The sequence below is a fragment of the Apus apus genome, chromosome 9, assembly GCF_020740795.1.
Source record: "Apus apus isolate bApuApu2 chromosome 9, bApuApu2.pri.cur, whole genome shotgun sequence".
In the NCBI taxonomy this organism is placed as follows: Eukaryota; Metazoa; Chordata; class Aves; order Apodiformes; family Apodidae; genus Apus; species Apus apus.
This window is the reverse complement of record NC_067290.1, coordinates 20,282,559-20,298,126: the sequence shown is the minus strand read 5'-3', so window position 1 is coordinate 20,298,126 and position 15,568 is coordinate 20,282,559. Positions and strand designations below refer to the sequence as shown.

General features: G+C 42.1%; 1 protein-coding gene across 1 annotated transcript in view; it reads right to left on the bottom strand.

The window, feature by feature from the left end:
- The window catches only part of ITPR1 (inositol 1,4,5-trisphosphate receptor type 1), a 165,916-nt gene that overhangs the window by 104,870 nt on the left and 45,478 nt on the right, over window positions 1–15,568 (bottom strand). Inside the window, exons 6-19 of the mRNA XM_051627327.1 lie at window positions 14,166–14,324; window positions 12,820–12,918; window positions 12,263–12,346; window positions 12,033–12,179; window positions 11,042–11,137; window positions 9,637–9,681; window positions 6,556–6,710; window positions 5,202–5,301; window positions 4,584–4,744; window positions 3,685–3,826; window positions 3,178–3,336; window positions 2,428–2,600; window positions 2,065–2,184; window positions 554–748 (exon numbers count right to left, since the gene is read on the bottom strand). Of these exons, the coding sequence (XP_051483287.1) occupies window positions 554–748; window positions 2,065–2,184; window positions 2,428–2,600; window positions 3,178–3,336; window positions 3,685–3,826; window positions 4,584–4,744; window positions 5,202–5,301; window positions 6,556–6,710; window positions 9,637–9,681; window positions 11,042–11,137; window positions 12,033–12,179; window positions 12,263–12,346; window positions 12,820–12,918; window positions 14,166–14,324 (1,835 nt within the window). The remainder of the gene's footprint in view (window positions 1–553; window positions 749–2,064; window positions 2,185–2,427; window positions 2,601–3,177; window positions 3,337–3,684; window positions 3,827–4,583; window positions 4,745–5,201; window positions 5,302–6,555; window positions 6,711–9,636; window positions 9,682–11,041; window positions 11,138–12,032; window positions 12,180–12,262; window positions 12,347–12,819; window positions 12,919–14,165; window positions 14,325–15,568) is intronic.

Here is a 15,568-nt window from a genome sequence, read left to right as displayed (position 1 = left end):
ACAAAAGAGCCCTGCACATTAATCAAACCTCACTTGTGGCATTTTCATAACTTTGTATATTGCCCTGCTGAGAACTGCAGGACCAGTAAAGGCTTTGAGCTCAGAGAGAAATTCAGAAGGCAGAGAGAACTGCAGCAAGTTCTTTAAAATCAAAAGCACAGCCATCTGCACACTCAGACCCTCTTCTCATTGCAAGCAGTTGTTCACCTCAATGACCATCTGAACACAGGTAACCTGAAGGGTTAGCATGCAGGCTCTCTCATATCACCCAATTACCAGGAATCCAGGCAGCACAGGCATTTAGTGTGCACATCCAATGCACTCTAAGCCTCAACTCTTTTTCAAAATCAGTTTAACCTTGCTCATCCTGATAATCAGACTTCCCACCACAAATAGCTTTGTGCTTTTAGCTCTCGCTTCAAAGAAGCTTCATCCTGACTCTCTGCTGGCCATTTTGTCGATAAAACCAGTATCATTTCTCCTAAACCAACTACAGCCTATACACCAAAGGCTTGAAGAGCTTTGCCAGTGAACTACTAGACATGCTGTTAACCTGTAGTAGCTGAGTACGTCCCGATCTTCCTTCTGCCCTTCCTTAGCATCCTGAGCCAACTCTCTGATACTCTTACTGCGGATTTCCTTGTTACTGTCTCTCCAGAACAACCACACTTCTTCCTCATCTTCTCCAACTTCCAAGGCGTTTTCTCCACTTGACACTTCTTCAAACTCAAACCGAGAGAGGACCAGCCTGCCAGACAGAAGTTTGGTTAGATTACAGACTGCCAAGACCCTTGCAGATCTTTCAGAACATTTCTTTTAAGACACTTGCTAAAAAAGACACTTGCTAAAATGTACTAGTGATGTAGAAGTAACTAGTTCTATGGTTTCACCTGCATTCAGAAATCACAAATTTTATTCCTCAACTATGCAAAGTAAAAGCAGGGTAGCCTACTCTTTCAGCAAGAGAAGCTTACTACATAAAATATTTGTGGTTTATTATTAAAAGCATTTGACTTTAATTAATTTAGATTATGATATGGCTGTTCTGCCTTAAAAAGACCAATGTTTCAGCTCCAGTCAACTGAGAAACAAAGAAACAAGGAAGTTAAAGACATATCTAACTGACTTTCAAAAACATCATTACAGGAGACCTGGTTCAAAGGTCACTTGAAAGACTAGAAAAGGATTTGGTAAACAAAATTACTAAAAATCAATTAGTTCTGTAGTTGATATATGTCAACTGGATCAAAACTTCTTCCTGCTTACATGGTGGAGTAATTAGAAAGAAATCAGCTACTAAAACTAAAAACGCTCTGAGGGCTTTTAGGTCTTCAGCAAAAATAAGATGATACATCTGAAAAAAAGACAAACTAAATACACAAGAATAAGAACAAATAAGTGATGTAGTAACTTTCAGTGCTGGTGGAAAGAATATAGTCTTTAGGAATAACTTATGATTAACTGTTCAAGAACACTCTTGCCCCTTTGTGTTTTAAACACTACTTGACAAAGACCTGCTTCCCTTTTACAGTATTTTGCTAAGGATTAGCTGTGCTCTATTCCACATACTGAATAAAATTATCCTGATGAAAGATAATTGGGATTTGGTGCCTGCTATGATGCTCTCAAGCAATGCTGAGAGCTGGAGACCAAAATCCTAACCAAGGAGGGAGAAACGAGTGAGCAGAGATGCATCAGCTTCTGCTTTGCTGCAAGCTGAACTAGCTGGGGAGACACCCAAGAAATGCTTTGCTCACTGCAGACAGCTGATGCAGGAAAGGCTGAGGCCCAGGGGAGGATCAGGCCCCCAGGACTCTGTACACCTTCCTGCAAAGTCTGTCTACTTTGATCAAACGTGACGTATCTGAATGACTTCCCTGTCTGTGGGACTGACAGTGCATATGGCAGACGTCTGCTGTCATCCATACCCCTTTACTGTGTGTTTGGAGAGGACTCCACATGTACTTAACTGCTTTCTTTAGATGTGCCAGCAGTGCTCTCAGCTTTGAATTACTTTCCTTCTGTTTCACACTAGGAAAATCATCTTTGAAGGCATTAACTTACTTAGTTTCAATGAGAATGTCTGCATTTGCTGGATTCAGCACAGCTTTACAAATCAACTCCTGTGTCACTGGGATAGACTTGTTCATGGAAACGCACAGATCCGAGAGGTAATCCAAAAACCTGTTGGAAAACGTGAGCCAAAAGGGTATCAGTCCCTGTTGAGTTCTAGACTGAAGCAATCCACATTTCAGAAAGAAAACATTCAAAACTCCATTTTAACTCTGCAGAGCGAGACTGTTGCCTGAGGGGGAAGTTACGGTGAGTGAGCTAGCTGTGCTTCCTTACCAGCAAGTTTGCAGGTTCAGACTTTCCTCAGAAGGCTGAGAGGAAAAGGGTAACCAGATCCTCAGAAACAGATCTCACCTGGGCTCCCTGTTCTTCCTCACAAGACTAACAAAAGTGTCAATCTCAGCAGCTGTGATGTGCTTCTCCAGGAGCTTGCGGTTGTTGTGCAGCAGCGCTGTGATGGTGTCCTCGGCCAGGACATCGTAGCCAATCTGCTTCTGCATGAAGCCAAACTGCTTTGCAATGTACTCCTTCAAAACACAGAGGGAGGGAGGAAGGTGCTGTAAATCAATTCCCAGCATTTAAGAAAATGCTCAGTAACAGAAAACAAAGATGTTTGTCAACATCAACATCCCAGAAGCACGCTGGATTAGAATTAAATTGTTCTTCTGAGAGAAAGCAACTGATGACAGATAACCTTAACACCTCTTTCCCTCCCTCACAGGCTACTCACCACCAAGGCATTTATCCCTATCTGATAAAAGTTTGTTTTTAATAAATAGCAACAAAAAATGAACAGCTTTAATTCACAGGTCAGCTTTCAATGGAGCTCATAGTACACCAGAGTGAAGAAAGTCTTACAATTCTGGATTTGACAGCAGTTCCATTGTTTTCTGTAATTCCCCCAAGAACTGGTACTAAAGACACCGCATACAGTCTCTGATAAAGATGAAAAATGCCAGAGAGAGTAAAACTACCAATCCAAAAATCTCTTGCTGACTGTACGACCACAGCATAGCAGGGTTACATTAACGGGATGCAACTTGTATTGTTTTGGAGCACTGGAACCATGTTAGTGCCACTGCAAGCTACAGACACACTCCAAACCTGATTCTTCCTGTAATCCTGCTGGGAGTGTCTCAGCACCCTGTAGCAGAGCCTGCAGATGTGCCTGAAGGGAGCGTGGCGCTGGTCTCCAAGCTCCTCCAGCCGCAGCATCGGGCCGTCGCCGCTGTCGGTAAATGGGGCTTGCAGCAACTTGAAAATCTACAGATTCATTAGAAAAAGATCAGTGGGACACTGTCTTCATCCAATTAAAATCAGTGCAAAAGCACCGTGTCAGCATCTTTTAAATTTCTAAAAGGTACATCAGAGATACACTCTAGTTACCAGGTTTATTCCTTGGCCAGAGAGCAGCCTGGGCAGAAGACACTTGATCACCTTGACACAACACTCTATTCTGTACTGTTTTCTACAGCCCACCAGCCAGAGCCTGCTGAAAGCTAGAAACTCAGAGTCTTCTCTTGCCAATAATTTGGCCAGAATCCCCATTATCAGTTTCTCTTTCCTGACAACCCTTCTTGTAGGCAGAGTTCAGAGAGAAATGCAGCCTACCTGCTTCAGAATGTTCTGCTCTCTCATCAGTTTTTGCCGCTCTCTGTTAGGTTTAGAAAATACCACTTCAAGAACGTCTTGTCCAGAATTAGTACCACCAGTAACAAAGTAGACCAGGTCCTCCAGCAATTTGGTAACAGATCTAACAGAAGAGCCAGAACTTGTTAATACAAAAGACTCTGTTAAAAGAACAATGTTGGTGTAAATTCACATAGATTTCAAAACACTAATAAGAGTATCAGTTAGAGACTGACTCAGGTGCTGGATAAAGCACATAAATTTGTATAGAACTTAAAATTAGGAAATATTGATCCTTCTTACTACAGCCTTGCTGTCTAATAGCTAACCCATAGCAGCAGCAAGACCACTGTATCACTCTAGGGCAACTATGTGCTCGCCAAGTTCCATTTGGCAGTTCTTAAAATCACCAGAAAAAAATAATCCAGTGATAATCTCTCCCCAGGCCAAATAAAAGACATTGGCTGTAGAAGCACATGGGGCCTGGTTTTACACTCTATGCTCTTTTTGTGTGGCCATGCACTTTTCATGGCCATTGTCAGAGGATTTGCAAGAAGTCACGTGTTCAGTCTTCACAAGGTGGATTATAAATTCCCACAGCCAATTTGCAAAGCCCATCAAGAGAGGTTATGCTGTGGATTATTCCTCCAAGTTCACAACAGTTCTCAGGCTCTTGTTTCACAGCAACAGGGAGGGCTTGACAGAATAAGCTTGAGAACCTCCACTATGGACACGCCAACAATAAAACCATCAACTTTTTTTTTCTTAAATCTAATCAATTGGGAAATAAAATCCCTCTCCTGAAGATAGCACACATAAAAATTTCAAATAAACAGAGCAAAGGAAACAATATTATCTGAACCGAATTCTTGCTTCCTTACCTTCTTTCATTCTGGGTTATTGTTCCCTTTTCCAACTTGCCAGCAATGGAACCTAAAACCTTACTTGCATCATTTGCAAAATCCAAGTCCCGAACCTCTGCAGGGGAAACCGGTACTATAGCAAAAGCTTCTTTGTCCTCTTTCACTGGAGAAGTACCAATCTGAAACCCAGAGGAGTTTTATCATCAAACCAAAGGCAGAAAACAAAGTAGTGATTCACGTACTCAGTGATGATAAAACAGAAGAAAAGCCACGCTCCACTTAGGCACTATGAGGCTACTGATGAAGTCGAGCTTTGAGAACAGTGCCACTCTGTGCAAGCTCAAAGGTGTTCCCAAATCCAGAGAAAGAAGAGGTTGCAAAACATTGCTGCAAGCAATGGAAAAATTTCTCCTTGAGATGACTGCTGTACAGTAGAAATTGAGCAGTGTAATAGTAAAGTGCTATGAACACCTAATCTTTTAAATAGAACGTTTTGCACAGGCACTGTTCGCTGCTGTTGAGCTGCTTGCTGTTTGGCAAACCCAGCAGTCACAAGGGACTGGAACTTCTACCAACAACAATTTCATGGAAGTACAGGAATCAAAGGATGCGCTGATATAAAGTAACAGGACTTACTTTAAGCATCACAGGTTTCTCCTCTTCCTTATCAATAGGGATATTGGTACTGTGAACCCAGGTGTTAGTGCAAAGATGTCTAAGTCTGACATAAGAGTTCCTGAAAGAAAGTCAGGAGTTTCAAAGCATGAGTCAGTGTCCCAGACGGGAAATTTCCAGCTCGTCTGAACTGCAAGATGTTGGCAGGAGCAAGTGAGAAAAAAGTATCATACTATAACAGGAATTAGACTCTTTCATTCTGTAAATTCACCTTAAGAAATCTTCTTATATAATGAAATGGCTTCTGCTGTAAGACAAAACTACATCTGTGTTTTTTTGCTATAACTCAGCTGCTGTTTAGTAACAAATAGGGCCTCTCCAAGTCCTCACACTTCCACATGCTCTAGAGCACCTAAGCTGTCAGCTTCCTCCCTTACCTTTGTACTTTTCAGCCTGTAACTCCCTGATACCTATTTTGCATTTTCTAAACTAAGAACTTCTTGACTCTGTACAGCTAGTCAATGTTGTGCAAGCATCAAGGGTCCATTAAGACACCAGAACACAAGCATGCAGCCAGCCTCCAGCAGAACTCCTACGTGGGCAGCAGTTTCCAGACTTGGTCGCCTCAGGTATTTCTGGCAATAACACTATGTTGCCCTGTACCAGCTCTCTGATAAAAAGATGTCAAGCCAAAGTCAGAGGAGCATCTTAGGCCAGGATAAGAAGCAGTGTCTCAGCTATAACCTCCTCACTCCACAGAACAGTGGCAGCCCAAAGGACAGAAGAGGCAGCTAGGACAGCTGCTTCTGGTGGGCATGTTAACTTCTGCTAACTTTAGAGAGTTGCTTAGACAAAGTAGATGGAACAAACATTCCCACCTTCTCAGTGGGAACAGACAGAAAAGAGCCTGCATGCAGGCTGTGTATCTTTGAAGGGTACAGATTCTTTTAAATAGCAAGGGGTACCATATGAAGAGCAAAGAACATGTAAACAATAGAGTATAAAGTGCTAAATACTGAGGTTACATCCTAGCTAATGTAATACAGATCATGGGAGTGGCTTCACAGGACACAGCTTTCAGTCCAAGATTTTTCACTGGCAAGGAAGTCACTTAATCTCAATGTTCCCATCTGTAAAACGGGGTTCATTACTTATAACTCAATTGTAACATACTAAAGTGAAGTTTCAAGCACTTCCTAAGGATTCCTGTATTAATGTCAGGAAGAATCGTAATTCCAAAGGACAAAAAAAACCCCAAAACAGCAGGAGACAGCTTTACTTTAAAATAAATTAAAAAAAAACAAAAACAAAAACAAAAACCAAATCACCAAACTCCAAAGCAGAAAGCCAGCTGCAACAGCACACGTAGCTGTACCTGGGGACAAGGCTGTCTCCTCCTCGCAGGGTGGTGGGGTCCAACTCAAATATGGAGGAGATATCGTTTCCTTCCGGCACGGACACCAGGGAGTAAGCCATCTTCTCCTGAGCACTGTGCAAGCCCCTCCTGGAGGCATCCTGCTCAGGGTCCAGCTGGGGAGGAAGTACCCATCACACACAGTCAGACCAAGCCCTCCAGACCCACCTGCCTACTGTTAAATAGATGCATTCTGTAATTTGCAGACATAACTCTGAATCACTCCAGTTAAGACAGCTGGGCCTTAGGACACCAGTAAAACCAACAAGTGGCTGATCTTGCCAACCATTCTTCATGTTCCTGGTGTTAATAACTTCTGAGTATTTCTGGATTACAAATACAATAAATCCTAAGCCACAGAAGTTATGTCTTGCAGACAGTGCCAGAAAAGACTTCAAATCCCTCAGCCATTTATCCCACAGCACACTGGGAACTCTGACTAGCTTCAGATGACACACATCTGCTAAGATCCCCACCCCTGACACTACTAGCTCTTGACATGTATTCCATGTACTGCAATTATCATTCTAACAAGTCATTATGTGAGCTGTGAATATAAAACTCAGCACCACTATGTACCAAGTGTCTTGCTGGGAAATAATCAACTTCAGCAACAAAACCAGCACACGCATTTATCACAGACAAATGACACAAAAGCTAACCAAGAAGTGGCTGTCTTGCTCTCCACAGGTCAGCTTGTGATGCACTTGAACACAATGATATGCTACAAAGAACAGGGCATCAGAAGCACCTTTCTTTACAAGAGGCTAGCAACTTACCAGCCTCCTTTAACAAAGTAAAGATACTAACATCAACTGAGTAAACCCCTGGATTTTCAGATGAAAGGACAAAAGGGTAGGGAAAAAAAATAAACTAGGAAAAAGAAAGAACAGCTTTCTCTAAAACCTTTCCTAGGGAACTACCAGTTATCACCAGTCAATAAAGTTGCTGTCTGACAACACAGGAGCCTGCTGTCCATGTACAAGCATCTGAATCCTAGATGTAATTTTCAAAGTGATCAAGCAAGCAGTTCATCAGCTCCTCTGTGATCTTGGCACCAGTAGAAGACAGGCAAGTACCTGCCTTTCAAAGGTGGTACAAGGCACTGCCATCCTTACACATACAGAAAAGGCAACTAATTCTGCTTGTGCCTCAGGAGACTCTGTAGTTAGCACTTTTGTAGTCAATCAACTTGGCTGCACAGTAGTGACATTTAACGTCTGATTTTGCACATGGGAACAGGCAGTTAGGTGCATGGAACAGAAATACACATTGGGATTGTGCCTTCAAGAGAAGAAGCAACTATACACTGAATAGAGTCCATCTGGAACCTTTACAGCAGGAGAAATTCACTCACTTGGAATTAATTCTGAGTTTCAGCTGTCTCCATCCCCACAGCTGCTCTGTATTCACAATTTGTACTTCAGGAGACAACTGGTCAGTTATTGACACTGTGGCAAAAACCAGAAAGTAGGAAATGGGGCAATTTAGAGAGAACTACATCTTCAGCCTCGAAGCTGACAAAAGCTGTTCCCTTTAGTGTTACAAGGGTAGTAGCTGGCATCTCACCCGTGCCCATTTAAACCCCATTCTGTGCAGCTCACTGAGGTATAAGGAGAAAAGAACATAACACAGAGCTGTGCCAAGAAACCTGCCATCTTGCAGACAGCTCACATTTGGATAAAGCTGGAGTTTGGATCAAGTTGGATAAAGCAGCCTACACCATCCTGTCACTAGTGAATGTTATATGATGCAGTCATTTTGTGTCAGAAACCAATGATGTGCTCCGGAGCCTATTCTTTGTGGTCTGGTTTTGCCACCTAGTGGTAAAGACAGAGCAGGGAAAAATCAGCACAACTGAAGCCAATGAGGTACCCCTCTTACTGCACTTATTATCAGCTGGACATTACATGGGCCTAACACCAGTAGGGTGGATATCTCCATAGAGGACCTTGGCACTGTTGAACTTTCAGGAAATTAAGTCAACAAAACAGACTCATGTTGGATCCCTGTCCTACAGTAGCTTTTTGTAGGGGGGTTGGTTGTTGTGGGTTTTTTTCATTTTTCCAGTATGTTTACTGAAGTCAAGCTGTCAGAAGGTAAGTGTTTGCTGCCAAATACCACAAGAAACTAATCAGGATAATAGTTCACTATCTGAGGGCAAGGGAAAGCCTTCTAATGGCCAGGCTATTATGACAAATCCTTTTAGGAGGAAAACTCCACCTCACAGGATTTCAAAGCATCACAGTGCACTTTTAAAAATCAAAGGAGTAGTTGTTCTTCATATCCAAATGGAGCAAATCTTCCATAATACAGGATAAATGTCCAAGAAAGCTGCATAAGTCTACAGTGAAATCCAACAAATAAAAAAGTAAACCACAATGGAAAGTGCTATTCCAGTTTTATCTGTTTTTAAAGACTGAAGCCACGTTGTTTCACTTTGACACCAAAGAGAAGATTCTATTAGCACAAAGCACCAGCACAATCTTTGACACCACAACATTTACTGAAAACAACACAGACTTGCTTTCACAGGAAAATGAGAAGAATGGCACTGAAATCATTCTCACCCTGCCATTCTTGCTCTCTAGACCCTTTATCCTGGCTTTCCTGTGACAAGCTAAAACAAGAGAGGGAATTTTAGCTCAAACAAGGAGGTCAGACAACTGACTGGCACAGCACTATGTGAACATTCCATGTCACCTTCAGCAACTTGCTTTTGACACCTGATATTCAAGAGAATGCTTCAAGGAAGCAAAGGTTTAAGGAACAGAAGACAGAAAAAGAGATGGTACAAAGGGGGGAGGTGAGGGGGTCCAGGTAAATGTATGAATTTGGTTCCAAGTGCATTGCTCTTCACTAAAGCCTAACCCAGTTTTCAATATCCACTCCTTTAGAAAGGCCTTGAAAGCCTCCAGATCGTTTTAAGTTTCTTCACTCGCAGCAAAGCCTGGACCATCTGTGCACTGGCCAGGTAAATACCTGGGCCTGTGTCAAGCCCTCCTCAATCAGGGGCAAGATCATACTCTTGCCTATACTTACTGAGGATTGACACTCCAGGTCATCTTCCTCATAGTCAGGGTTTACCTGATGAAACAGAATCACAGGCAGGTCAAAACTCTAGCAGAGCTGGAAGTGGGAAACAACCTCACCATGGTCTAAACTTATTTTGTAAAAAATGCACCCAAGTGCCACAGCACTGCCAGGCATGCAGAACAAACACACTGCACAGACTGGTGCCCTGCTCATTGGGCACCTGTCTGGGAATCAGCAGTTAGGTAACCTGCAAACAGGCAGAGAGATTTAACTGGTTCAGGATAATCACTACAGGAGCAAGAGGGGTAGAGAATTACCAAGTTTCAGGGTTTATTGTGGTTTTTTTTTAATCCAAAGCAGAATTTCCAGCTAGAATCGACTGGCTTGGCATAAATCTTTGAGAACAAACAGTTTTCTAACCATGGGTCAGGAGAGCAATCTCCTCGGGGCTATTTCTGCATGATGTTAGGCCATGTTTTTGTGGTGGCTGATTAGCAAAGCCAAGATTTACTGGAAAAGCTCTATACTGGGTCACTACTGGAAAGGATTTGCAAGTATGTGACAAAATGCTGCTGTTATTCCAATCTGCTTATTAGAACAAAATAAAATGGGATATTTAATCTGGACTTCTCCCACTGAAAGTCTCAGGTCAATAGTGGGAGCTGAGACAGCCCTTCTGCCCTGCAGGCATGACAGCTTTGACCTAACAGTTTCTTCTAACATGTTGATACAGCTAAAGTAAATAGAACTGGTTTTAATAAACATTTACAAGCATTAAGCAGCAAAACTCACAAATTATAACCCTTGAATTTTATTATTTTTTTTAAATAAAATGCCTTAAGATCTTATTTCAGTAGGGGAAGGAAGGATGTTTACTATGGAGAGAGAAAAAGATTATTTATTTTGTACTTGGACAGCTAAGAATTATCCACAGTTCTTACAAGACTGATTGGAAGCCTAACTGCATTTCCATTCTACAGTCAGGTCTACAATTCTGCTTGGAAATCAATGATTGAAGAAAAACTAACAGTAGCTGAATTCATCTTCCCCAGAAGGCTCTCAGCCATTTACAATTTATTTATTAATAAATTCACCTTGATTCTGATGCCCACGTGACAGGATACTAATCAGTGTCTGTTCTTTGAAGAAGAGTTATTGCCTCTAGGATTCATACAGAAAGTGAAATAAGCTCAAGACTACCCCTGTACCAAGGTGTTCTATCAAGTCTCTCTCACCTTCTCATCTGTTTAGCCATCCACTTTTATATTTAATATTAAAGGACCCAAGCACCACTCTCCTCCCCTCCCCCATGTCTATTTTTAGGGCAGGAAATGAGATTTTCAGAAGGTGTAAAAGGAAGAAAATGTTACAGAAGGAAATGCTGAGTTGCTAAGCAAGCCCCAGCACCTACCTCTGCTGCCAGGTAGTGTCCAGTGGCGAGGTGCTTGAACCTGAAGAGGCTATTCCAGTACCCTGCACCACCCCGGCAAGGATCGTGCTGCACCACCTGCACAGAAAGGGAAACCACCTCTGCACCACCCTTCTCCAACACACCATGCACTGCATGCCAAGTACAGGCAAGAGGAAACAGCACGAGGAGCTCCAGAAAAGATGAAACAACTTTTCATAAGTGAACAACACTCAGTACAGTAGATACTTTGAGCAGACTACAGTTAGTTCACCTCAACAATTTACCAACGTTGATTTTTCTGCTCATCGTCAAGTGACACACAGGGACAGAAGCTACTGATTGATGTCTTGCAACACATCAAAGAAATGTTGCTTCTAGGTAGGCTATGGATATCAAAGCAGGTATTTCTGGAGATTATGAAAAACACCTATCCACCATTACAAATTATTTTATGATTCTCACATGGCAAACATTTAAAGTAATAAACCAGCTCTAACCGTATCAATACGGTGAGGATATTTTAAGAAGCCAGTGATGGCCAAGGAATTAGTCACTCTATTTAAAAGCCAAAAGAAAAAAAATGGTCTAGACAAGCAACGCACAGAGACTAGGAAAGGGTTGCAATCTCCTTTCAAATGAGGATATGCATAACCACATTATTCCAAACCAGAAATAGAATGTTTGGTACACTCAGCAGGACAGCTCACATTATTAGCTGGTGTTAAACTTCAGTGACTGGTAAGGAAACGACTTCATAGATGCTTCTCTGTCCCCTTTTTCTGAATCATTCAGAACCTGTATTTGAGAAATGCCTGCTGCACCTCTAGAACTCAGCTTTGATTTTGCACCAAAAGCACAATAAGAAAATGAATTTCAATATCAAACTTCCAACAGCAGGATCACTTTTACCCCAAAACATAAATCCAGATACACAATTTTTAACAGTAATTGCTCCAACAAAGCCACTCCCAGCCTGGGCTACAATCCTTACCTCTACTTCCCACAGGGCTTTTGAACTGGTTGCAGATGTGGCCGACTGCCTCCCTGTTGTTCTCAGGAAGACATGCTGCTTCTTCCTGTGCTCATCACAAGTTAGAAACTTCTCCTGTTCTGCATGAAACAGCCTCACCACATCCCCCTGTCAAAACCCAGACAACATGGTCAGCACAGGCATCACCCACCAGTGACCAAGTTACAAGCAAGTAGAGCTCTGAGTCTTACCCCTTTAAGAATATCATCCTTGTTATCACTCCATTTCATGAAGAGGACTATTTTCCAGCTTGTATTGCAATTCACGGAGTTGACCTATAAGGAGAAGTAAAATTATTAGTCCCAGTGTCTGCACAAGAGACTGCCACAAACTACTACCTTGCTTTTTAGACAGTTTTCAGCAGAATACTGCAGCCCCTGTTGCATTACTCCAGAGAAGACAAGCCCTTTCTGCATTTACTCCAGAACAAGTAACTACAGAGCTGACCTGCTAGGAAGTCACTTGCTACACATCACTGTGCCATGACTTCTGATTTTGAAGGAATAGTTTCTTCGTAGTCAGTCAAGCCAAAGAGATCAAACTCAAACCTATCTAGCACCCAAAACACATCAGAAGAGTCTGCTAGCTCTATTAAGCTGCAGATTAATAACTTAACTGCTCCTAAACACTGCTACAGGTACCAACCAACTTATTGATTTTATTGATTTTCATAAAACAAGTCCTAGCAGCTTAGCTGAACCATAGAGAGGCGTGTGCAGCAGCTCCAGCTGAGTCCATCTGTCCTTACCTCATTGCATCCTGGATTATCGACAAGCTGATGGCTGCTGGCATGGAGAGGCTGGCCAGCATTGACAGGATTCAGGACTACTTTGTCTCCAATGACAACCTGTAGGTAAGTGCAGTATCAGACAGAAACATGCAACCTGAGAAAGCTCTCTTTCTTTCTTTTTTTAATATGAGAGTGATGGGAGGAAATCATCTTGCTATTTGGAAAGATGCCAGCCTGAGTATGAAAATCAGGATTCTGTTTGCTTCAGAATTTAGCTCATTGTACTAAGTCATTCAGGCAGAAAAAAAAGCCTGTACTCTTGGATTCAAAGCCTTACAGAGGAAACACAGAGAGCAATTCTGGTAACTAATCTATCTGCTGCTTTCCATGAAGTTGTTTCTTTGGTTAACATTCAACAAATAATTTCCTATAGCAAAAGGTCACCCCAAACTCATCCTCCTCCAAGATGCACTTCCATTTGCAAAATCAGATTTTTGACCATATGGCATATGACTCAATACAAATGCACTTCATCGTGAATAGTAAAGGTCCTGTTCCTCCCTTCTTCTAGGGAGAAGTCTCACTTCAACTAAAAAACAAAAAGCCTTTTCTGTTTTGAAAATAAATGTTCTTAATGATAAAGTGTCTCAGAATTGATGTGATTAAAAAAGAGCTTAGTGGCCACTAAGACTAGGCTGCCCTGTGCTTTGGTTTCACTGTGTCTGTGGAAAAGCAGCAGTCCCAGCAAGAGGCACACAGCTGGGCTGCAGGATGCATTGTTCTGTTGGAGAAAGCTGACTGTGGTAAGGTGCCAACTATATACCTGGACTATACAGCACACTGAAGCTTGTTACCTCCTGCTTTAAGGCAGATAGTATGTCCAAAGTGACTCAGTAAGAAAAAAGATATTAAAACAATAATGCATTAAATTCAGAATCAATTATTTTCCAGATTTCCCATGAACAGGATAATTTAACCTCATTATTACCTCATTCCTCATGTACAAAATGATGATTAATTTTGATTCCAAACTGACAACACTGAAAACGAAGATGCTAATTGCTTGTTCTAAATGAACCCAAGGAGCTCAACATTTCCTACCATGTTGAACTGGGCAGGAGCTGTGAAAGGCCAACGTCATTAGGTCCCTTATCCCTTCCAACGTTAAATCATCCCATGTTTCCAAAATATGTTACCATAGTAATTTTCCTTCCCCTCATGACAGCGTAGGAAAAAGGTTGTTCCTGCAACATCAGGCACTAAAAGATCAGTGCATTTCACTAATTGCAAGGCAGGCTTTGTGAAACAAGCTCTGTCCTGCCGTGCACAAAGCAAGAGGTGGAGATATTCCTCCCAGCACTTACGCTGTCTCCGATGGAACGCAGTTTGTAGAAGGGCTGGATGTAGAACCAGGAACCTTCATTTCCAGCTTCATCCAAGGTCACCCTCATAGCATTCTTCTCTAGTAGAGCTGGAAGCCTCTTATTTACTGTTAAGTATTTGTTACTTTTTAAGTGAAGCAGCTAGAATAAGAATTAGAGTTCAGTTCTAAGAATGCTCACTTTTCCTCCCCTCAATAAACAGCAAATGTGCAGAAGACAGCCCCAATGTTATACAGGAATTAAAATAAAAACTAACTTATATGAAGACATTGATGAGTTAAGGCACAATTTCACTAACACTTCTTTCAGTATATATACAGGCCTACAGCACAGAACAGCTTCAGCTAATCTAACTGTCCCTTCTCAAGCAAAGGATAAAGACTTAGAAACGTCCTTGTCACTTTACAGCAGTTCAAAACCCCAGGATCAGAAGCTGTGAAGTGCTGGGGACTAAGTGGTCATTCCTGGTAGGAAGGGGGTGGCGAGATAACAAAGCTGCTTCTCTGAAGACTCCTCAAAGAGTCCCACCCTTCACCCCTCTACTGTGTCCCACCTGGCAGGTTGCACACCATCAGCATGAGCGTGGGAGCTGCCACAGGTCAGCTGCCAGCTCCAACCACCTGGTGTTAAATTGCCAGTACGTTTTGCAGAGTTCTTTTTTTTGTCTAGAAGCTGCTTTTTGGTGCCTTTTGATCACCATAAATGGCAGTTACTCAGACAGCACATGGGAGTTATGAGAAAATACAGGCAAAAATTCATCACGGCTCATAATAGCATTGATGTTTGCAGTCCATTTTAAAATGGATACTATTATTATTAATATTTTTCTTTCATCATTACAAGTAGATTTATTTTTTTTTGCCTCAAACATGAAAGCCCATAATGCAGTTAATTCAACAAAGGCAGGCACCTCCCTGCCCTTGCCCTGCCCTCCAGCAGGTTGCTCCAAATCCTGCAACTGGTTTAAAGGGCAGCCAACCATTATCTCCCGACAACCAGAAAGCCCAGCCTGCCTGTGTCCGCAGCCACCCCCTCTGCTGGCTGGCATCATGGCAGCAGAGTCAGAAACATTCCTAAAGGATTTTTTTAATCTAAGGCTCAAAACGCTCAGGTAACTTCTCCTGAAGTGCTGCGTGGAAGTAGGTCTGCCACCTTCCAAATGGCCAACTCTAATGAAACTCTAAGAAAGATTTCTGAAGAAAGCAATCATATGGTGACCTCAAAAAAACCCAAAACAAACAAAAAAGCACAATGAACCCCTAATTTAAAAAATGACCATCACAGCTATATACACAGTTCCTGCTTCCCAGGATCCCACTTCGGGACACTGTCACACCTTGCAAAGCTATAGACTCTTGCCCATGAATTCCAGAAATTTAAAGTCA